The sequence below is a fragment of the Malania oleifera genome, chromosome 11, assembly GCF_029873635.1.
Source record: "Malania oleifera isolate guangnan ecotype guangnan chromosome 11, ASM2987363v1, whole genome shotgun sequence".
Lineage (NCBI taxonomy): Eukaryota > Viridiplantae > Streptophyta > Magnoliopsida > Santalales > Ximeniaceae > Malania > Malania oleifera.
In genome coordinates, this window is record NC_080427.1 from 11,432,470 (window position 1) to 11,458,009 (window position 25,540).

Below are 25,540 nucleotides of genomic sequence, written 5' to 3' on the forward strand. Positions count from 1 at the left end.
GTGTGATTGTTGTCTGATAAAAAAACCAGCCTGACCCGCATGCGTTGACATGTGAAGATGACTCCATTTCCCATCCCAGTAAACTAGGGAAAAATACCTGCATGCATGCGCATGCCGTATGAGCTCCTGCTGGCTCTCAATTACGACTTACTGGAAAACATCTACTGGAGAACTAATGAAAGCCGGTCAGCCCCATCGAGGCCTTGACATTGCTTGCTCTAAATGGCAAAAGATGGGTGTGGGAAATTCTTGGTTCATCTACTTTTTTACAAAACTAGGTGCCAGTGTCTTTAAAATGAACATCTGAGAGAGAGAGAGAGATATAAAATTTATCTCCTCTCATACTCCCAAGATACCAAAAAAAATATGGGATCTCCATTACATATGAGATTGATAGTTGATGAATATTTAATTTTTTTCTTGAAGAAACAAAAAAAATGATGGGTTCTCCATTACATCTGAGATTGATACTCCACACAACTGCCTCCCACTACTCCACATTCTTGCGAATAATTCGACATTCAGGAACCATTTTCTGCAGCATTGACGTCCCTTTAAAAGTCATCATCTGAAAACAGGTTTTTCTGTAGTTACGAAGCTGCAACAAAAATCAGATGTGAGGGCAACATCAACTGCACCAGCATGAATACGAAATTGCATTTCAGAGTCAAAAAGGCATACCTGGTCTGGTGGTATTTTCGTAAAACCAAACTTTTCTGTCCATATTGATTTTGCCTCATCTGCAGCCGGAAGAACGAAGCTTTTCACGTTCAAGAATGCCAGCAGTCTCTCAATGCAGGAGTACAGTACTTGGAAGTAGCCCTATAAAGATAGCTATCAGAAAACCAACATAAAAATTGCACTATGAATGCAAGCCTGAAAACTAATCAAAGATGAATGTACAACATTCAGTGAGGAAAAATAAAAAAACCAAAGTCAAGTTATGCCATCTGCTTTCACAGCTGCCAAAAAATTGCCACACTACACCTATAATTGATTTCTAACCGTGAATCGCAACCATCAACTCAGGATTTTCAGTCATAAATATGTTTTTAAATTCTGCCAGAAAAAAAATGCCAATCTCTTTTCTTTTCTTTTTTGTGATAGAGAGAAAGTGTATTAGAAGAAAGTGAACGTACATCATAGAGGACAAGATAGTTCCATGCAAAGAGGAAAAACATAAAAATAAAATATAAACTCAATAAAGCCGATAACAACGTAACTTCAAGGAAAACAAGCGCACAACATGAAACACGTACAGGAACCCATAGGTGACTTGCACAGGTACCTGTGTGTGTGTGGTTTAGTGTTTTGAAATGCTTTTGGATTTTGCAGTCGGTATTTTAGCAATTTTGGCAAACACTAAATTGTTCTTTTATAACTGTTTGGTAATGGTCTAAGTTCTGCAGTTGGCAGTTGCCAAAGGCTAATAAAATCGGAAAAAAAAGAAACACAAGCTGTTGGCAAAAGCTCCAAACAATAGCATTTTTCAACCACAACCTCTAGTCACAAAGCAACTGTGAGTTACAACAGCAACTACTAACCACAACACCAAACAGACCAATTTATCCTAGAAGTATCTTTCCAAAAAGTCAGAGAGAAGTATAGGCAGGAATGGAAAGTGATTTTTAGTAATACATAAATAGCCTATTTCACAGATCACAGAAAAGATTGAAAAAGGGAAAGTAAATGGTCAGTCCCAGCTGAGGAACACCACCATGCAGACTCCTGAAAGTATGTTTTGTTTAGTGTGCAGGTACAAGCATGTATTACCCTCACCTTGCCATGGTTATCCTTACTAGTTGCAGCTAAGGGGAGTTCTGCAACTTCCCGTCCAAAAATTCGAAGGATCCCAGTTGACACAATATTTGAGCTGAAAAATCAATAAACGAGCTATTATTATACTTAACCCTACAGAGAAATGATACCCAGGATTCATATAAAAAATATGTACATCTATTCTTACTTGACTGTCAATATGGCACAATACATCCCTCCAAATTCTTGCCCACCCATGTTTCTTCTGTGAAAGGCAGAGACAGAGACAGATCATGTCAAATTTAAACAGTAAGTTAAAACAGAAGAGAGTCAACAGACTGCTGCCGAGGAAAGAATTTTACTCTCACCCATAAACCATTGAGGGGATAAGATCACGCCCAGTTGTATAATCAACTATAGGGTCAAAGCAATTCTGTAACATAAAAGCATAAGAGAAGTTTCAGTTAATGAATGCAATGACAGTACCCCTCCGTGTCCAAGTATTTCATGAATGTTTCATTCAAGTAAGAACCCCATAGCGGTGAATAAAGTATAACAGCAGCATCAAAACTAAGGTATCAAATTAGGGCAACTAATTACTCAAGTTCCGACAATAATTCATTCAGTTTCACATCAGCAAGCTGTTCGTGTTTAAGTTTTCCAGCTAATACAGACAGAATAAAGTTAAAAGGATGAAGATTTCAAATATTTTGAATAGCAGAATAGCCCCTTCCCCAAATAATGGCTACTCAATAGCTAGTTTCTAAAGGCTAGTTAACTGATAGGTTTTTAAAATTATAAATATGAGTGCATCTTAGGAGGGAGAAGGGAATGGATTGTAAGGCCTGCCTAGTTGTGGAAAACAATTTTCATTTCTAGTTTAAGTTTTTCAAAAAACCACATAAATATCACCTTGTTTTCTAGTTTTCCAAGATTTATAGGGTCTATTCGGATCAAAGATTTTGCTTGGGAAAAGGAAAGGAAAATGAGGAAAAAATTTATTTTCCTTTGTATTTTCCTTCTCCATTAAATACTATCAAAAATGAAAATTTACTTTAGCATGACTAAAAATTAAGAAAAACTAAGAATTAATGTGTAAAATCAAAATTTCGTTCATAGACTTAATATATTTTTTATTTTCTTTCTCACTTTCCTTGATAACCAGACATGAAAATGTGGATTCCTTGATATTTTTCTTTCATTTCCCTCACATTTTCCAAGTTCCAAACGAGGTCATTGGAAACTAGGAAAACATCATGTAAATGTTGAATAACTTGAAAAACATAATAGAATAATTGTTTAAAAAGATGGAAATGGAAAAATGAAATTATTTTCTACCTATAAACAAGCCTAAATGTTTTACATCGAGGCTGCAGTTGGTAATTGGGAATGAGAATGCAGGCAATCAGAACGGGGGGTGGAGGGAGATGTGATTTCTAGGGGAAATGGAATACATCATTCAAATTCTAACATTTGGTAATTTTTTGGTTCATTAAGTTGTAAGACATGGATAGATGGTATTTCTAATTTTTCTGAATATATACATGAAAAAACTAGAAATTAAAAATAGAAATCACTTGCCATCTGAAATGGGAATGGCCTACACAACCCTCCCTTTGGAATCTTATTTCCCTTCTTAGACAAAATGGCATTCTTTTCTTCTTTTCCTCTGTTCTCTTCTTTTCTTTCTTTTATCTTCTTTTTTTTTTATTTTAATAAGAAAGATGTTATTTGAGTAAGAAGGAATGAACAAACAGAAGGAAAAATACCTTCTAACAAAAAATAGACTCAAAATGAATAAAAAACACAATCTAGATAATAAGGCCCTCCAAACCTGCTGGACTTCTGCAAAAACAAATTCTCTTAAAACATCCCACTGCAAAAAGCCCAAAGAGACACCGCATATAGTACAGTGTCCCAGGCAAAGAAACATTCAACTGCTTTCCAGTGTCCAGGAAAATCCATGCATTCCATTCCAAGCAGGTACCCCATAAAACAGTAAACCCACATCATTCCACAATGACAAGCATCCTTACAACTCCCCAAACATCTAAAAAAACAACCAAAAGATCTTCCACCATCTACGGAGGTTAACTGAACAGCATAAGAAGAGAGAAGCAGTCTCTCAACTATCTTTTTTCTTGATGATAAACGAAGAGATATTAAGATGATCAATCCTCAAAGCAAAAATAAAATAAAATAATTAATAAAATTAAAAAAAGACCTAACTAATGAGTCATGTAAGAAACCCCCTCTTTAAACACTTGCCCTCATAGTTCACGGAGCACTTCAAGTTTGTTTGTTCTCGCTTCCCGTCTTCAATTTCTTCTCATCTCCTTATCCAACCAAACCTCATTACCTCCAGGACTGGAAAAACACTGACCCATCTCATCTATTAATTGTTGAACTTCTTAGTCTTCCTGATCAACCTCAACAACTGCAGTGAGCAAAATCCCTTCAAGTGACTCTATGAGCTTCAAGTGACTGCTGGCTTTTATTCAAGGTCCATAGTGCTGGAAATTGAGCTCACCACTAAAGACTTTTGAACTTACAGCCCATTTTCTCAGTCAGTCCAAGTTCTCAAATCCTAAGGGACCCAAAATTCAGCCCAAATCCAAATTGATGGTCAGGCAACCCAACCCACCTCATCCCACCTTCACTGCACTCCCATCCCCCAATGAAACCCTAGCCACCTCTGCCACCATAGTCTCCATACAGAGATGTCCTGCCGATGGTGGACGATCAAACTGCGGATGCACCTGCAGCTGAAGCCTTGCCTGATTCTGCTGTTTCTCCTGTTTCGGTATCCACTGCATCACTCGTTGCCATATCTGGCACATCACTCATTGCTGCTGCAACTGCTTCACACAACCACTTCTATCACAAATCTCATTCTTCTCTGTCAACACTACTTGGCTCCAAGAACAATCGCCCATCTGTAAATCTTGGCCAACAACATCCTTTTCATTCAAGAAAACCCTTACCACTGCACAGAATTCTAGTGCAAATTTTCCACATCCATCCCCTTTTGGACCTCTAGGAATGAACACTGAAAACTGTCTTCCTTTCCATCCCAACCTAGCTCCAAAAACTTCAAGTTTTGTTGGTCAAATCACCAAAAAACACCTCACACTACAAAATCTAGCACTTCAAAAACCCCTCCCCAGTTATGGGGAGAAAAATACAAGGCATTTAGTTAATTGGGAGGTTGTTAGTAGACCTAAAGCCGAAGGGGCACTGGGGTTTGTCAATGTGGTATCCAGAAACATCTCCCTGGTAAATAATTGTCAAGGTATGGCACAAGGTGATTACAAGTAAATATGGGTTCCATCAAAATGGGTGGGAGCCAAAAGGAAGTGTTATTATTTCTAATGCATGCCCCTCATCAATCATGTCCCAGGTGGTGAGTCAGTTTTTTTCCTCACTTGCTTCAAAGTGGGAAACATAAATAGGGTTCTACAGTTTGTTTCCAAGAGGATGTTTGAGTGGGCGAGGTTTCTTTGGAGCTGAAGGTGCCTCATTTTTTTAAGCTTTCTTCTCTCCACAATGCACCTATCAGCTCATTCAACTCTTCTGAGGGGACTCTTCTGTGGACTTCCATTTTTTTAGGAATCTTAATGAAAGTTACCACCTTGCCTTTTGTGTTGGGCGGTTTGTTCCCTCCAATAGGGAGGATGAGAAAGTTTGATACTTTAGGCTGTTCTCCCTTCAAAATTGTTTTTCTCTCACATCTCTTAAGAATCCCTTCTCCCAGGTCCCAACATCTTTCCTTGGAGCCACACCAATTGGAAGGCTAAGATTCCTTGGAAATTCGGACATTTATCTAGATTGTGACTCTTAATATGACTAATACGAATGATATGTTAAAGATAAGAAGCCACCATGTCTCTCAATCCTAACATGTGCTTGATCTGCAGCACAGATACAACGAAACAAAAGTCCACCTTTTTCTGAACTGTAAGGTGGCATCACATCTTCAGAATGCTCTTTTCTCCTACTATAGCAAAGTTTGGGTGGCGCCCCGAAATGTGGGAGATTTTTTGCTCATGAGGCATCAAGGTTTTGGCTCAAGTAGAAAGGGCTTTGCATTATGGAGTGGAGCAGCATTTGCTATCTTATGGGCTCTTTGGATTGAGAGGAATGCATGAATCTTTAAAGCACGCACAACTTGCCCTAGCCTCTTATGGATAAAGTGGTGTTTTTGGCTTCATTTTGGCCCCTTTTTTTGGTTTTGGGGGCTGTTATTGCTATCCAATCTTCAAAGGGATTGGAAGGCAGCTCTATTATAATCTTTCTAGTTGTAGATCATTGTGCCTAGAGGACATCTTACCCTCATCCTTTGTACATTGTTTCGGTTCTTAAAACAATTTCCAATCTTCCATTTTCAAGTTCTAAAAGAGTGAAATGTGTTTTAGACGTACAAAACTGTTGAAGTGATTCACAACTAAAGGCATAACAAAAGCTGACAGTAATTGCATGTAATGGATCATAACAAACATTACAACACCTTAGTAGACCATATCGGGTCATACGGATGTGAATTAGGACATTTATGAAATATAATCCCATGATAGTATTAGAAGGCATCAATACCATTAGTTAGCTCATTGAGGTGTTCTAGATTGGCCTTTGACTATTTAGAAGTTCCTATGGGTGGCAATCCTAACTCCTAAATCTTTAGTCTTTTGGGATCCTAGGGGCTAATGTGCATTAAGGATGGTGGACGGGGGCTTTGTTCTCATTAGGTGGTCATATCACACCCTTATTGAAGCATGTCTGGCTGCCATCCCTCTTTATTATTTGTCTATATTTAAAATTTCAGTCAGGGTAGCAAGTAAGATTGAGAAGACTAAGGGATTTTCTTTGGTCAAGGATGGGAGAGGAGAGATCATTTGGTTTATTGGAAGAAGTGTAGGTCCAAGGTTGACGAGGATTGGGTCTTGGTAAGTTGGAGTCCCAAAAAACTAGCTTTGGCTGTTAAATAGTTGTGGCGTATCACTTTTAGGGCAATTCTCTAAGAAGCGAAGGGCATAAAAATTACAACTATATTGCAAGGGAAAACTTGGCATGCTAACACAGGTACAAGACATTCTTATTCAAGCTATAGGAGGCTTATTTCATATGTTTACTCTTTGTTATTCTCTCCTGTGTAAATTGGGTGGTGGCTTCATATTTGTTTCTCGGAGTGATATTTCTTCGTCTATTATTTTTCCATGCCTTTTTCATCTTTCCATGATTCATAATGATTCAAAGTCTTCATTTGTGTTACTTGATAGTAATAATGTTTCTTGGGATTCCATTTTCATAAGAATTCAAATGATCAAGAGGTTGAGGAGCTTTCTTCATTTCTTTCGTTGCTAGAGCTTTGTAGCCTTTTTAATAAGAGGGATGTCTGGATGAGGGTCTTGGATGCCTCATGGCTATTTCTTTGTAAATAGTAATGAAAACTACATTCATGAATTGGATTTTTGCATTAGCAAATTGAGAACATATAATTTACATATTTTGATCTACATATTAGCGCTTTAAATGGTCTCCAGTAAATTTTATATATGCTAAGACCTAGGGTTTTATCGTGAAGAAATTGGAGACATTGAAAGGAAGGAAAATATAATGAGAAAATAGGGCTGATCACTTCGAGGGGATCTGCCTCCAAATTAGCCAAAGGCTCTAAGTCATATTATTGCTTGAATGAAAAAGCCCCATAGGCTTACATACATATAGGTTTGGGAATCCTACTCCTAGTTGGAGTGTGTAAACATTAAATTAAAATCCCAATCCAAGTCCTCAATGAACTCCAATAACTACTCCTAAAATAACAAGGGAAATAAAGAAAAGTCAACATGACATTAAATAGAAATCCCAATTGATTTGGGAATCCTGACACAAGTAGAAATCCTAACTGATTTGTGAATCCTAACATTCAACAAAAATCCTAATTGATATGGGAATCCTAACAATATATAACATATACTACAAACGTTGGATGTCATCTAGGTAGCTTTAGTTGATGATTGCCAGGAGATGCATGCATTTGCTACTTTTCACTACTTTATTGATTATTAGTGAAATTTAAAGTAAGGAATCATAAATACAAAGAAATATAAAATATAGTCTTTCATTATTTGAACTTTATAAGTCCTTAATGGAATTTTTTTATCCAAAAAATAAAATATAGAATGTTCATATATAAACAATAACAAGAATGCATAACAGAAGAATGTATTTTTGCCTCCAAATTAAGAGTAAAAAAAAAAACATAAAAATAATAAATGAAAGAACTTAGAATATGAACAATGTAATTTAATGGAAGAAAAAAGTTGGGTTGATTTTAATGCTAGTTATTTAAAAAAAAATGCATAGTAAATGTCAAGGAAAACAAACCCAAAAATGAATTTTTAAATACATAAAAAGGAGTAAAATTATAAGTCGATCCCTAATTCCGTATATCGTTAAGCAAAAATCATTTTAATCCCCATATTTTTAATTAAGAAATGCATAGTAAATGTCGAGGAAAACAAACCCAAAAATGAATTTTTTAAATATATAAAAAGGAGTAAAATTATAAATCGATACCTAATTCCGCATATCATTAAGCAAAATCATTTTAATCCCTATATTTTTAATTGATTAAGGACCTATACTTACTAATTTCACACAATTACATGTCATTCCAACTAGGCTAAACCCCATTAATGAAACTTGTCACAGTGACGAATATTGCCCTAACATTATATTTTATTGTATTACTATTAGTTGCTACGAGCATACTCTCAACTTTTTTAAAAAACATATATATTAAAAATAAGCTCTAGTCATGAAATGACAACTTTAATTACACAAATTTAATAAGTTCAACTCGTTAATTATACCAATTACAAGAATAGGGAGTAAAATGATTTTAGTTGATAATATAGGGACTACCTTATGATTTCACTTTATAAAATAGTTTTTTAAAAGGCGAAGGCTGGCAAGGCATTTTTCCCCTAGTAAGGCGAGGCATAAGCCTCAAGGCATTGAGGTATAAGCCTTTTGGGAATTTAATTTTTTATTAAAAATACATAAATAAATTATATATATTAAACTTTATATAAAATTTTATCAAAATAACTTTAATAAGGGCTCTGGGGCTAAAGTCAGAACTTCAAGTTCAAATCTCAGCATGGGTGCTTTTCTTGGTTAAAAAGAGCCGCATGTCTCTAACATATATGCACATAGATAAACTCCACAGCAGATCCTAGTCCTACATCTCTCCAGTCTTTTGTCTCTTGACTCTCGTCTCTCAGCATCTCTCGAATCTTCTCTCTCTCTCTCTCTCTCTCTCTCTCTCTCTCCTCACTTGCTTCTTAGATCCCGTGATCTCTTTCTGCCAAACAATCTCCAAATGCGATGGGATAGATGTCATGCAGTGGAAGTTAGGTCCTTGAATAGGCATTTCTACTGAAGGAATGAAATAGAGGTCATGAAGATAAGAGAAGACACTGGAGATTTGGAGGTCTGAAGGACTTCAAGTGTTGAGGATCTGTCAGGTCCTTCACATGAAGAGAGATCACCCAAGAAGATAAAGTCACTAGAGTAGGAAGATTTGGAGTCGATTGATCATCTGAAATGATGTCAAAGATCGTGAATAATTTCAACGAACAAACAACCAAGAACCCTAATTGTCACATTCTGTACACAATCTATGATGCGTATGTATCTTTGGTAAAGGCATAAAAGGCACGCATTTCGGGTCGAAGTGTACGCCCAGCACAAGAAGGCGCGCACCTTTGGGGATTTTTGCCTTTATAATTATGCCTTGGTGCGTTTTGGGTAGAAAAAGCATTGAGGCATGCCTAACGCCTTTTAAAACACTGTTATAAAAACTCACTAACTAAAATAAGCCAACTTAAAATTGAGTTTCTAAGCTTCAATAGAGGGAAAAAGGGGGGGGGGGGGTGGGGGCGAGAGGCTCAAAACCTATTTTAATCATTCATACCAACCTAACATTGTAACGGACCATTACACTGTGAATTGAACGATAACTATCTCGAAAGCCACCGATATGTTGTGTAACAGTCATTACACCCCCCCTCCCAAAAAATTTTTAAAACTATGCTTCTAATGTTTATGCTTATCTTTAATAAAATTGTCTTCCTGGACTATCTCCAACTATATCACCTCAAAGCCATGGTTGTTAAAACTGCGATCCAGATCGTAGAATCATATGGTTCTAAGATGCATTTTCACCCCAAAGATCCAACTTGTAAGAAAAATCAGACTCCAGCAGAATCTTAGCAGAACTGTTCAAGACTCGTTAGAATCATAGAATCAGAATCACATTTAGGACTGTACCAATCCTACATTGCTGTTTGGAATGGGCTTTTCCCCTTTATGGGCTTTAATGATCAGGCCCAATATGTCTTTTTACTGTCCCAAAGAGACCAAAGTGTTTACATTTGGCCGCCCAAAATCTTCAAATCTAAGGTAAAATAGCTCCCAACACCTGACTTTTGTTCAACAACCAGAGAGCCCTTTGAAGTATGGTCATCGATCAGCAGCAACCCTTCCTTTGGTGTTTGATTAGCACTCAGCAGCAGCCCTTTGGTGTTCATTCAGTCCTCTACTATTATTCGATCAGCAGTAACCCTTCCTTTGGTGTTCGATTAGCACTCGAACAGCAGCTCTTCGGTGCTCGAGCAGCTCAACAGCTCTTTGGTGTTCGACGAGAGACCAATCGTCACTCCACTCCTCAGTCCTCTTCTTTCTGTCGAGCACCTCAGTCCTCTACAACCAGGTAGGCTTCGAAACATACTTGCTTCTTAAAAAACTTAAAGAAATAATCATTCAGCAGTAGCTTTAGAGCACTGTTTTTCTCCTTTTCTTGCCGTTAATCTTTTTGTTCAAAAGAGAATCAACAATCTCTTAAAATAATTTATGTATTAACTTCATTGAAATTTTCTCTTTTTGGTTAATGATTGCTCTAGTTATTTTGTTGTGAATTGTCATAAAATTCCATATACATTGATTTTTTTAATATTCATTTTACATTTAAAGTAGAATCTTACGATTCTCAATCTGAGTCTACAACCGGATCAGTCCCTCCATTGATCTTATGTAGGATCCCAATTCTGATAACCTTGGTAATAGCACACTTCCCGTATTGAAATATCTAAATTTAGCAAGAAACATGAATTCTATCCACATAAACCTGAACATCAAAATAGAATGTGACCACAGTTCTGCTCAAAAACTAAAGTACAGCGCATAGCAGCACAAAACAATAACCACAAAAACACAAGGTTCGATAAGAGTCGGTATAATTATGAATCTACTGCAAAAAGAGAAAGCCAAAACAGCTTGTAGTACCCAATTCCATAAGCAATCAGTAACTTAGGTAGCACCTGAATAAATGAATTGGAAGCAAGCTTTCCACCACCACGCATTTCAGGCATAAAAATAAAAACATTCATCAATGTTTGTTATTGATACTGTAGGTTCCTTCAGTCCCCTGGTCAGTTTACAGCATTAATTTTTCAGAAGCTCCAACTGCAGGCAAGGAGGCCTTACAAGCCATGCCAAAAGCTCTAAAATATCAATCAAATGTCACTGTTAAATTAGTCTGAAAGTTCTATCTTCTACACAGTAACTGAACCCAAAGACGCCTTAATGTCATTAGAAACAATAGATCTTTATCTTTTACCATATATTTTTTTGTTTCAAACTCTTTCACACAACATTTGTAGTCAGTATCTCCTCACATTAGCAATGTATTTGGTGTTTCCTCCCAGAGTCAGAAATAACTTATTCAATTGCATGGACAACTCAACTAATGAAACTAGACTGTGTTCTATGAAGCTGTCTCAATTTCCATCTCCAATAAGATTTGGGACTGAACAAATCCTTTGGCCCTCTGTACCTTGGTTGCTTTAGAAAAATAATTGAAGTTTCTTAGCTATAGAGTGAATAGAATAATTAAGGGGCAGAAAGCTCTCCATGTGGATGAACAATCATGTCTTCTGCCTACTTCTGTACAAGGGAGAATACATTGATTGCATGGTGTAATCAAAGCCATGATGATGTTGAGGATGAAGCTCACATGAAGGGGATTACCACTATATAAATGAACTTGAATAAACATGAGCAGCACTTACATGGAAGATGGCAACAGCCTTTGAAAGCAACAACCTAATTTCAGGAGAAGCCATTTTTCCACTTAGAAGCCTCCATCTTACATCCAAATTAACAGAATCTAAACCTCCCTCATCATGCTTCTTCTTTATAACATCCGAAAGAGAATCCGGGAGCTTCTCTGCACCACGAACTAGCAACTTCTGCAAAGTTGAATGGATCCTTCTACAATCCATGCAACAAAACCACATCCCTTTTGGCAATTCCTGTTGTATAAGCAGCATCAAATTGAACCAGACAAAGAGTAGCAAGTACACACTGGATACAAAAGGAAACTGTTCATTCAAAATAATCTAAGTACAAATATAACATTGGAGTCGCTCATGCTGGTACCTTCAGATCTGCCATTTTATGATCCTTCAAACAGCCAACATGAAATTCCTTCTCGCACTGGGAAAGATGAAGACAAAGTAAACCAGTGAACTATGTGTAACCAAGGTAGACTCATTTAATAATAGTTCATTTTAAAAGAAGAGAGGGAACCTGATCACAAAGTATAACAGTGCGAGGACCAAATCCTGATTTATGAAAGTCATGACCTCTGCACACAACAAAATTCAAAACTTAAAACTTTAGCCAACACAAAGGGAATTAAAGAAAGGAATAAGTTATCTAATGGAAGTAGCACTGATAGATGTAACAATAGTTCTTATTTTTATTTTCCTTTATTTATTTTGCTAAGTACATTAGTCCCGTATTGCAAAAAGTCAAAAACCAATGAACAACAAAATTGTTAGCAGGCAATCTAACCATCACCTGCATAACATGCATCCGCTGATTTCAGCATCTGGGTTTTTGACAATACGAATGCATCGCTTTGTTATCTGTTTTATAGAATCAACTCCTGAAACCCTTCCAGCAGCCACAGCATTGGGATTACAGGCTAAAAAACTTTCACTTTGGAACAAATTCTCGCAGTAGTTACAATACCAGTCACCACGAGGAATGCTTGACAGATTTGCACATTCTTTAGAAAAGAAAGAAAACACCAATCAACTCAGGCAGATCATGCTTACAGGACCAAGAAAGTGGAACAACATAGTCTTTGGAGATGATGCCAGCACATCAATTGACAAAAGCAGGTAAGAATCAAATAACCAAGCATCATTAAGAAAAGTTAGCATACATTAAATGCAAGCTGTATACACAATATGCAGTGATCCAATGTCCAAAATTAAATCATAAATTCAATTAGAGGATGATGAAAGAAAAGGTTTTTTTTGGCCGCAGGGGGGGGGGGGGATGGAGTTAGATAGCCATGAGCATAATTCCATAAAAATGAATGACTTAATCATTTGGACAAGGTCCAAGACCTGAACTGTCCAAGGAAATGGTTTACTAAAGATGAATATTCAATATTAATAGTCTCATATTAGACAATGGCAAAGCAATAAAAATTTAAATTTCCAAGTCAAAAACTAATAAAATTAGGCCTCTAAAGTGTCCACAAGCTCAGATTCATGACATGTCCACCTTTAAAATGTCAGGACAAATTTTTGCTTCATGCTTTCTGTTAGAGGAAATTGGCTATTTTAGCAACTATGTGGTGTAAGTAGTGGTATCTTTTTGTCTTTCGAGTTTTTTTATTATTAATATATAAAAGGTCAGACCTGGAGATGAACATGACTCCACGAAACTGCCACCTCCCTCCTTTCTCTTTCTTTCTTCTTCTCTTCTCTTCTGCTCTTCATTTCTTCTGCTTGCCTCCATCTCTAACTTTACAACACGGTATCAAAGCATTAATCTCATCAAAACCTGATTTTTCCTGAGTTTTATTCTTGACACTGTTTTCTCGTTTTCTTTCTTATCTTTCCCTAATCAGCTCTCAAATCTGATTTTCTGGTTGGTTTGAGAGTTGTTTAAGGTCACTTTCCATCTTGGTTTCGCTGTGCAGCATCCCTGGCAGGATGCTGTGTGTACATGGTGATTTTCTGATGTGAAGTTACACTCTGCTTCGGCTATCTGCTGTTGTTGTGTGAAATTCTGTTTCTGGCATCTGCTGTTGCTGTGTTGCTGTTCGCTGATTGGTTGTAGTATGGTGATGCTGTGTGTATGTGATTGATTGACGCAATCTTGTATCAGTTTCTGGTATTTTTTTATTGGCGTTCAAAGATTTTATATCCTGCTCTTGCCAGCACTCAGTTCTAGTTGGGTAGATGCTGTGCTGCCAGGTTGTTTATCAAGTGCCTCGGTGCTTGTTATGGACCTGACCACTTCAGCATGATAAAGTAATTCCTCGTAGGAGTTTGTAACTTATGTTCTGTAGTTACAGCAGCCTTCTTGAAGTTCTGAAGTTCTGCTCTGTGCGTGTGTGCTGCCTGATTTTGCATTGGTTGCTGTGTTTATTCCAGTCTATTGTGCACTTATTGTAGCATATTGGGGGGTGGTTTTGATGGCCTGTAAAAAGGCAGCTTCGACTGATACTGTTAGTGCACAGATCACAGCCATCAAATTGGCTGGATCCTCCAACTACCTGCTATGGTCTCGGGCAATACATGTGCATATTAACATGAAAGGAAAGTCAAAACATTTGTTGCATTCTCCTCCGTCTCCAGACTCCAAGGATTATGAAGATTGGATGCAAGAGAATGACATATTGCTTGTGTGGTTGTGGAATAGCATGGAGCCACAAATTGCTGTGAACATGATGTTTCATAGAACAACAAAGGCCATATGGGATGATCTTTATGAAAGCTTCTCACAAGATAAAAATCAAACTCATGTTTATGACCTACATGAGAATTTTTTCAAATATGACCATGAAGGTAAATCAATCAGTGAGAATTATAGCACTCTAAAGGGTATGTGGCAGAAACTCAGCATTTATTTTTTTATAAGTATTTTTTGGGATAAAAAAAAAAAAAAAGATATCATTAATAGAAAGAGAATTTACAGGAGGGAGAATGAGAAATCTCCCAAGACAAGCTAAGACACTCCAAGACTAAACAAAAAACATAAAAAATGCCCAAGAAAAAAAAAATCATCCAGTCAATGTGTTCCTCCAATCTTTTTCCAGCTCCTGTAAGCTTGCCTCTTTAAAAAATACATACCCAATACACCACAAAGAGGCCAAATACTTTATTTTTTCACAACCCAACATCTGACTTAATTTTTTCCCAGAAATTATCCACGTATTACGTTCCATCCATAAACCACATAATACTGAGAAAAAGCCACACTTCCATAAAGCTGCCCTGTCCTTTCTTCTTCCAAAACCTGCAAAGGATATTTCTAAATATTCTCCCTAAGCCCGGCTTTCATAACACCAGAAAGCCTATTCCAAATACTCCAAGCAAATTCACATTGCAAAAAAAGGTGAGTTGTCTTAAGAGTTCTTGTAACAGAGCATGCATACATCAGGTGAGAAAGCCTTCATAGGTCTCCTAATGGCATTTAACCTTACTAAGCACAACCAACCAAGTGAATGCCTTTATTTTAGGGGGAACCTTAGCCTTCCAAATAGTAGAGCATGGCAGGAAAGAAAAGTGGGAACAAATCAAAAATTCAAAAAAAAAAAATCGCAAGAAAATACATCTGATTGGTCCAAAGAACAAGAATGAACATCCCTCCCCAAAGAAAGATTACTCCCACTCAATGAAGATAACAAAGATGACAACTCCACCGTCATCCTACCATTCATTGGTCTCCTAAATTGAAGATTCCAGGAAACCAAAGGACTACTCAATTCACCAACAAGAAAAAATGGCTTTATTTTGTTCATAACTTTGATGAAATAGATGAGGGAAAGAAGTAAAAAATAATGCATTTTCCAGCCAAGGTTCTTTACAAAAACAAATATGAGAACCCCTCCCCACCTCAAGTTTAGTGTGAGGGATGATGAAAGAAGGATAAGTCTGAGAAATGGATCTCCATGGACTCCCCAAAGAAAATCTTAAATTAGCTTTGGTATCCCACCTGTTCTCATCCATCCCAAACTTACTTCTTATTACTTTGTGCCAAAGGACAATTCTCCTGTAAGGAAGTGATATAGCCATTTAGCTCGAACAGAGGTGTTTTTAGACACCAACTTGGCAAGACCCATGCCCCCCTCCTTTTTAGATCTAAAAAAATCATTCCAACTCACTAAATGGTCCCTATGACTCCTCCCACCCCCCCTCCCCCCCCCCAAAAAAAAAAAAAACACACAAAAACTCTCTCATGATCCTCTCGAGCTTGCTAGCAATCCCCACCAGAATCTTAAAGACAGACAAGAAATAAGCCTAAATCAAAAGTAATTCTTCCCCAAGAGAAAAGAGGACTCCCTTCTAACCATCTAATCTCTTCATTACCCTTTCCACTATAGGGTTCCAAAAATCTATAGCTCTAGGGTTACCCCCCAAAGGGACACCTAAGTATGTCCAATGCCATTCCATCTGAGATCAGATTCTTGCGGGCGAATCCATTCTATCTATGAATGAAACATATGCTAGAATCCAACGGATCAAGAAAGATGGCTTAATCTTCTTCTCAAGCTTCTTCAAGTGATAGTTCAACCATGGTTAGCAATACGTTTAACCATGGCCAAGGAAATGTTGGCCAAGGACAAGGAAGAGGTTTGGATGGTGGATGTGGCAAAAATACTGTATCAAGACAAGGAGTTCATCATGGCCATTATTGCATTTGCACACATTGTGGCAAGGACAATCATACTATTGATTGATGTTGAGATCTATATGGAAACCTACTTGGGCCAATAAGTCTCTTGTCGAGGATGATTCTATGGTTGACACTTCTAGTGCACCTAGCCTCACCACTAGGGAGTTGATTACATTGTCTACCGTGTCCCAAGAAGAGCATAACAATCTTCTTCGCATGGTTCAACAACTTCAAACTCAATCTTCTACACCTAGTGCTACTGCGGCCCATTTAGGTACAACCGAGCTTCTAGCCTCTTCATCCTCCTCGCCGTGGGTTATTGACTCTAGTGCCACCTCACATATGACTAGTAGTCCTAATTTATTTCATTCCATAAAACCCACTACTTTACACTCCAAGGATACTCTTGTCGATGGTTCAGTTACACACCAATCTCTAATAGTGGCAATATTCTTCCATTTCCTTCTATTCCTCTATCTTCTGTGATATATGTGCGTAAATTTCCCTTGAATCTTTTATTAGTTAGTAAATTAACTAAATCTCATAATTGTTCTATGACCTTCTCCATCTTATTATGTTATTCGGGATCTCTAGACAAAGAAGAGGATTGGTGGGCAGCTAGAGAATGATGGGTTGCACTATTTCGATGGTGGTTGTGGTAGCTCCAGTTCTTATCATATAGCTACTTCAATTTCTACCCATGGCATTTCTCTAGATCAATGGCATGCTCGTTTAGGTCCTCCATTACTTCAAAAATTGCAACAAGTTTTTCCTATGTTCAAGTCTATTTCCCGTTTTGAGTATTGTACATGTCAAATAGGAAAACAAACAAGGACATCTTTTCCATCTAGAGTTGAGTCTCGTAGTATTGTTTTCTATTATTCATTCAAATATTTGAGGACCATATAAAGTCAAGAATTTGACTGGTCATCAATATTTTTGCGTTTTTTGTGGATTATTTTTGCGTATGACCTGGATTTATTTGTTAAAAGGCGGGTCTAAATTTCTTAATGTATTTTCTCAATTATATGAGGAAATAAAAACCCAGTTTGGCATTAGTATTCAAATTCTTTGATCTGATAATCCATTTGAATTTGTTCAAAATGAGCTTCAAAATTTTTTCTTAGCCAAAGGAATTATTCATCAAACATCATGTGTACATAGTCCTTGGCAAAATGGAGTAGCTAAATGAATATTTATGACATAGCTTGGTCCCTGCTCTTTCATATGCATGCTCCTCAAATCCTTTGGACCGATGCTCTTCTTACAGCTTAATTTTTTGTTTAATAGGACTTCTAGTAATCTTAGGGGGCAAATTCCCATCTCTATTGTGTATCCAAAAACATCCATGTTCTCTGTTGTGCCTCATGTCTTAGGGTTCACATGGTTTATTCACATTCCACACATGGGTTAGGACAATTTCTCTCCTTTTGTTGTTAAATCTTTCTTTGTTGGCTACTCAAGAACCCAAAAAGAATATATATTTTATGATCCCCACACTCACAAGAAATATGTTGTGTAGACGTTACCTTTTTTCAAGGAAAACTAAATTTCTCTAGTGCTAGGTACTCATTGAACAAATGCATTTTGGATGCCCATCAATGATTTTTAGCTCCCCCTTATGCATTAGTCCTCTAATCCCTACCCTTATCTCTCTAGAGAAAAATCTTGATCCTCCTCCAAATCCATGAATTATTGAGCCAAAGAAACAATTGAGGGTTCATGAACGACAGAAAATAGGCAAAGACATCGCTACCACTATGCAGCTACCTCTTCTGCCCTCCATGTCTCAAATTCTAGTTCTAGAGAACCATCCTAGTGTGATTTGGATTTGCCAATTGCACAATGGAAAGGTACTCAAATATGTACTCAATATTCATTAATTGCTTACCATATTGCTCATTTTGTTTCCGTTCAACAACTTCCTAGTCCTATGAGTTCTTTTGCCTTGTCAATGACCTTTGTCTTTATCCCTTATTCACATGCTTAAGCAATCTCCTTGAGCCTAGTTCGACAAATTAGTGAGGTAATCTCGGCATTTGGTTTCATTCAATGTTACTCTGATCATTCAATCTTTGTTCACCAAAATGAGACAAGTGTCATGCTTCTAGCAGTTTATGTTCATGACATCATTATCATCACCACTAGTAGTGGCCAAAGTGTATATGTAATAGAAACTATGAGATCATGGGTTACTCTGATGCAGATTAACCTAACTCATTTGATGACCGAAGGTAAACTACTAGATTCTATACATTTGTGGGATGTAATATTGTTACTTGGTGTAGCATGAAACAAACTATTGTAGCTAGATCTAGTGCTGAAGCGGAATACCGAGCTATGGCTCATACTGAAAGTGAGCTTATGTGGTTGAAGTCTATTATGTCAAAGATGGGATTCTAGGTTAAGAAGACAATAGATATATTTTTTGATAATCCAGCTGCCATTATATTGCTAGCAACCCATCGTTTCACGAGAGGACAAAGCACATTGAAGTTGACTGCCATTTTATGAGGGATTCAGTGTTGAAGAAGGTTGTAAGGATTCCATTTGTGAAATCTATGGAACAGTTAGGCGATGTTTTCACGAAGGCTTTATTTAAGCCTACTTTGTCTAGGGGTTGTACCAAGCTGAGGGTTAGGTGATATTTATACACCTCCAGCTTGAAAATGAGTGTAAGAAGAATTAGGTTATTTTAGTAATGATGAGGTGTAACTAGGGATATTTTTGTATTCCAAGATTTTTTATTATTAATATATAGAATGGGAGACTTGGAGCTGAACATAACTTCAGGAAACTACCACCGCCTTTCTCTTTCCTTCTTCTCTTTTTCACTTCTTCTCTTATGTTTGCCTCCATCTCTAACTTTACAACACTTTCTAATTTAAATGGCTTGTCTTCATTTTTCTCAAGTTTTGCAACGACACAATCAATTTCAATCTTAATTTCCATATCGGAAAACTATACACCCATATCCTAGTGTGATTACATGAATCCAATACCCATGCACACAATGGCATATTGAAGTCCACATAACATAAAAGGCAACACATAATTGGAAAATAATAGTTCACAATTCACAAAACAAAATAAATGATGAATCAAAGAGGCAAGTCCAGCTAATGGGTTAAAGGCAAGTCTACAGATCCTAAACCAACAAACTATACTATTTGAATTTCCTTAAAAACAACACATATATGTTTAAAGTCCACTAATAGCATTCCTGTTGAAGTGTCTGCTAATAACATCACTATCGAAACGTCGACTGATAACATCACTGTTGAAGTGTGTTACCCAAAAGGAAAGAAGAGCCAATTCACTTGCAATTTCATTTTCATGAAAGCAACTGCCCAGGTGGCATTTATGTAAAAAAAGGATCATCACCAATATGTTGTTGGGAAACAAATCATAAAGGTAGGGAGGATGAGGTAATGTGGAAGAGGTCTAAAAAGGAGATTTATGAGGCTTAATCCTTCTATGCAGATTTATCAGAGTGTTGTAGATGACTCTGTATGAGTTCCTCTAGAAAGCCATTGGGAAAACTAAAGCTCCTCCAGAAGTAGCTCTATACACTTGGGAAACAATGTGGGAAAGAATTTTGACCATGGAACAATATGAGTTAGCATTACATATCCTCATCAGCTGTAGTTGGACCAGGAACTCCTGGAACTCTGCAGTTGCTATGAGTAGCAGCAGGGTCTATGAAGGCAAAGACTGGGGGCTTGGAATGGTATACAGGCAGATAGATCAAGAAAGAAACTTATACAGCTAATCTCTCAAATCATTTTTCTGCTGGTACCAGGGAAAGAAATATAAGAGATTTTGGAGGGGCTGAACTGTCAGTCAGCAGAGTAAATGATAATTGGATCATAGCTTTGTAGTTCTGGTGCAATGGGCAGCATTTTTGATTCTCTCTACTAGAAATATTCGTTCTTGTACTAGGGTTACAGCCCCTTGGTGCCAAAAGGAATCTTTGCTTTGCTTATCAACACAAAAAATGAATGTTCAAATATCTAAAAGTAGGCATGGCTAGAGGACTGAACTAGCCATTTCTGCCCAACTCAGCAAAATTCAACTTATTTTGACTTACAAACTTGTTTCTGACAGATTCAATCCCATAAATAAATTTATCTTGTAAGGATTCTCTAATATAAATATGAATGGGTTCACAGTTCACATGCCAATTGCCAATGCAATCATGGTCTTAAATTTCCACGAAATTGTCGAAATTTCCGATTTCCGTCACCCTTGAAATCGAAATGGTAGTCGATTTCCGTCTTGCATAATTTCCATCGAAATCTCAACGAATCATCCGAAATTTATCGAAATCTTGAAATTTTAGCGTAACTTGCGAAATTTTAACTATATGATGAAATTTCATCAGAATTCAAATGAGAAATTTAGGAGTGAAGTGAAATTTCTATCTTGATTTATTTTATCGAAACAAAAGATTATTACAAGTCTTTTCAAAATTTTATGAAAAAATAAACCAACAGTAACATTTTATTTAACTATTCATGTCTAAATTATCATTATTTGTATAATAAATAATATTTAAATGATTTATGAATTTCATTTGTATTAACTAAATATGTTTAATGTATATTATCTTACAAATAAGTTTGATACACATACTATTTTACAACTTTTCCACCCCGTACAAAACATAAATGTATTTAATTTGTAATATATTAGTCCTAAAACTTATATTATTATGTTTGTTAACCATTTCTAAAGTTTCACAAAGAATTCCATGTTTTACTACTAATTTTCGTTATTTTTTCAAATCGAAATCGAAATTGACATCAAAATCGAAATTTTTGTCGAAATTTCCGTACTTTTGGAGCATCAAAATTTAAGACTTCTCAGTTCTCACTTTCTGCCAGCCAATTAACATTCTAGAAATTACCGACTATTATGGAATTCTCCACTCATCTGACCAATTAAACCAGTTAAATAGGTGATAAGGCAATATCGATGAAAATACCCGGAAATCACCTTTGTGAAAGGCCCTTGGGCATCCATCACAAAGCAAAAGGTTCCCACCGTCTGCACAAATGATGCATAGGTCATCATTATCCCTTGGAGCAAATTTACGGCCTTTTGATAGAGATATTGCCAATTCATGGAGAGACACCCCATTAGATGTGTAAATGTACTGATAGCTGCCAAAAAGAAAATTCTGTAAATAAATTGACATTTTTCAATAAAAAGTTATATGTAAAGCTGATGAATATTCATTGGACTCACGGTTTTCTACGAGAAGCCCAGCCAGCATGAGCTTCAAAGAGAGAGGGGCTAACCTGCTCAGTAGAAATAAAGCAAATAAAGTAACTGAGAAAAGTATTCACAAAGATCTGGAGTTTAATCAGAACCGAAGTACCTCACAATTGCAGCAATGACAAAATATCCCAGAGCCCTTTTTATATCCCTCCAACAATTTCTGCCACCAAGAAATTGCTTTAAAATGAATAAATTAATAAACAAACAAATAATTATTTTTCAACACGTCATCTTCCTCCAATACCTGTCCATGCCCATAATATGCTAATTCAGTTCCATCAGGTAATCCACCTTTTTCAAAAACTAACTTGTGCAGCCGCTGATGCCTTGAGGGGAGGAAAAATATTCAGAGGGTAGGGGAGCAGAGCCAACCAAAACAAAATTAATCACTTCCCAAATAAGTTCTTTAAGAAAAGAAAAAAGAACCAAATTTAGTCCAAAATTATGCCACATAAACACGGATCACTAAGAAAATAGATACTAACTTTTTAGTTATCTTCCACTGACTCTTGCTTTTTGAAGAGATGGACACCAAAGCATGTTTAGATGATTTTGAAATCAAAGCTCGTTTTGGCAACCTGAAATAATCCAGATGGAAATGCAACAAAAGGGAAAGCGATATTCAGATGCCAAACTAGTATGCTTACCGCAAAACATTTTAAATTACATCCTTGTGTGTTTCATTATGGTTGGCACCATCATGTTGCTCAGAGCTTCAGATATATAGCAGGGAATACTGGAATATCTAATATATGAGTAAAAAATAATAAAAAATAAAAGTTGAGAGATATTGCCCTGCATTATCCGAATGTAGTCTCAAGCAATTAAGGATGGAGCTAAATCATTTGTCCATGAAGGAATGGTGTAAAAACTGTTACAATTGCTATCTGTTTTCCATAAGTGAAAGAAATTCATTAAGTACTATTTTTCTTCAAGAACTCAAAAATAAGCAAGAGATAAGAACAAAATACAGAGATCTTTCTTGGGGTCTCCAAATCTAGCACTCACTTCCATTGAAGTCAAAAAATAACTTTGTTAGATTTCATACAAACACTCGCCTTGTATTAACCATTTTGAATTTGATCAAAGTCAATGAAAATGTTTCATGACTAATCCGCACTCTTTTTTGAATTTGTAGATGTAAGGAACAGCTCAACTTTAAGGAATTGTAGAGTTAATCAATTGTGCATGCATGTATGGTAATGCAAAATCCACCCAATATGGATCCATTTAATTTTTAGTAATACTGCTGAGAGATCGTGTAGCTGTCACTTTGCACGAAGTATTTGGACTCTGGCCTTCCAAAGAAGTTCAAAGGGCTGGGAAGTTGGGTTGGAGGAAAAGCTATGCCCTATAAAATCCTATATGGATTGGGCAGGAAAGCAAAAGAGAGTGCCTGCCATTAAAACTTGCAGGATTTTCATCTAATATTTCTTCAAGGTCCAGGGTCATAAAGGAACAACAAGGCAACAGTATTACATTTTGCCAATGGAGTGATACAACTGCCAAAAAAGATTTTTAAAAATCTTTTCCTGGTCCTTTAATCTTAAAATGTAGAAAAATCACCATATGTAACTATATATTGTGAATCTAATTTAGCAAAACAAAGCAAGAGAAAATAAAAAGAAAACCCAAGAATAAACAGAGACCAAAATTCCAGCAAAAAGAGATGCAAATATCACTATTGCAGAAAGTAACTCTTAAACAAAGAATACCTTGACTCTTTACCAATTGTATGAGTTAACTTCACGTGAGATTTCTTTGACTTCATGCAGGAATTGCATAACAACCTGCTTTTTGCAGCGCAGGAAGCAGGTAAGGACCCTAGAACCAAAAGAACATCATAACCGTCAAATAATTCTAGTAACTGACATTATCAACACAGTATTAACTTATATGCAACCAAACATTAAACAAATCAAAGAATATTAGAGCAAAGCTCACCTTTGCAACTCTGGCAAATCGTAGACTCTTTAACAGGCAAAGAACCAATAGCATTTTGAATTGTTGCTTCCAATGTGTCAAGAGGGCAATTTTTACATGCTTTCAACACCTGGAGGAAGCTTTTTCCATTTTCAAAGCAAATATACTGAGCAGCACGCCTGTATACTTTACAAGCATGACGCTCAAATTGTGCAGGAGTAACAACCTGGAAAGGATAAAGAAAAAACAGAATACAATAAATTATAGGAATACGCTCAGTAGAATTACCCTGTATGCTGAAGTACGATAAAGAAATGAACAATACTAACCCAGCATCCTTTGCACAAGTTGCATGAACACAAGATCCCAGAATCTTTAATTGTTCCACGAAGCCTCAATCCCTATAAGTTTAGCACAAATAAAAACTAGCCTTAATCTGAATATAAACTATTATTTCTATGCAACAGAAATAGTATTGCTATCACTTTTTCTGCATTTTTGCTCTCTTGTTTTTCGTTCTTTTTTCTTTGTTTGCCCTGAATTCAGAGTAATTTTAAAAATTCAGACAGATCAAACAGATATGCACTAGCATTCATGTTATTTTCATTTAAAATACGAGAAAAAGCATTAGATAATGCATCTCACTGGGCCTCAAATAAACAAGCAAGAAATTGGGTATCATGTTTACCTTTTTACCTGCCATATAAGTGACTGGCAGTCCATCAAGCAAACCAGTTCCCAGTAGCCCTTTAACAGTTGATGGAATATCATTAAGTGCAATCTTCTTTGACATTTTTAATTCCAGATTCTTCTTGGGAGTTCTTGACGCCTTTGCTTCGGTTCTATTCTCGTCGTCATCATTCATAAGCGCTTCATTCCTAGCAACAGCCTTTAGACCAGAACCACGTCGGGAGACCAAATCCTCTACTGGCTCTAACTTTGGCTTCAAAGCTGAGCGAGTAAACCTCCTCACAGGCTTCTCCAGAAAAACATCCTCCGCATCACTTTTACCATTAAATAAAACAATTGCTCCCATGGAGACTCCATCCTTGATAGGTGACTGCACAAACTCGCCGTTTGGCTCCTCCTCACCCGTGGGTTTCACGCACTTGGATACCTTCTCAGTTGCACATTCCTTCTCAATCAAACACTCTACTGCAACATCATTTGGCTCATCCTTCAATGTCGAAATCTTTAATCTCTTCTTCTGCACACTTTCGGAAGCCCCATTACATCCATTAATCCGAAACTCCCCTGCGTGTGCCTGATCAATCGAACCATCCAGCTCGGACCCGGACCCGGACCCGCGCCCAACACAATTCTTCAATCTCTTCTTGCTAAAGTCCTCCGAAACTCCATTAACCTCTCTGCTCTGAACGTTCGATCCCCGAGTTCGACTAGGCGAACCAATGAGCTGAGACTGGTTCTCCAACACAAAAGCTAACTCCCGCTTCATAGCTGTGACACAGTTCCGGGATCTGCCGAGAGCACAAACATCAAAAACCACACAAACAAGTACACCTTCGATGAACAGAGATATGCAGAAGAACACGAAACATCGAAACCCTAGAATATAGGGTTGACGACGACATTGGAGCGTGAAGCCATGGACTGAATGCGAGATAGAAATTACAGGAAAGTTGTTTAGTTTTCCAGGGATCTGGATTGAGAAATCGAAACTCGAACAGTATACGGATTCACGGAGTAGTTTGAGATCAGGGTTTTGGAACTGATTTTCTTCAGTGAAGAGAAACGTAGGGAAATGTGAAAGGTTTGCTGTGAAAGGAAGGTGGAGCTGGCCAACGAGCGA

The 25,540-nt window shown here is 37.0% G+C and overlaps 1 protein-coding gene across 1 annotated transcript; it reads right to left on the minus strand.

The window, feature by feature from the left end:
* Positions 1-239: 239 nt before the first annotated feature.
* LOC131168662 (uncharacterized) lies at positions 240-25,540 on the minus strand. The gene is made up of 19 exons (XM_058128272.1): positions 24,419-25,540; positions 24,060-24,131; positions 23,752-23,956; positions 23,523-23,631; positions 22,293-22,385; positions 22,052-22,133; positions 21,908-21,967; positions 21,775-21,827; positions 21,512-21,689; positions 12,859-12,895; positions 12,685-12,772; positions 12,412-12,469; positions 12,262-12,318; positions 11,892-12,134; positions 2,127-2,191; positions 1,967-2,023; positions 1,780-1,873; positions 682-822; positions 240-598 (listed from the first exon to the last, which is right to left on the minus strand). Exons 1-19 carry the CDS (start codon positions 25,184-25,186, stop codon positions 491-493), a joined length of 2,568 nt encoding a protein of 855 aa, XP_057984255.1. The 5' UTR covers positions 25,187-25,540; the 3' UTR covers positions 240-490.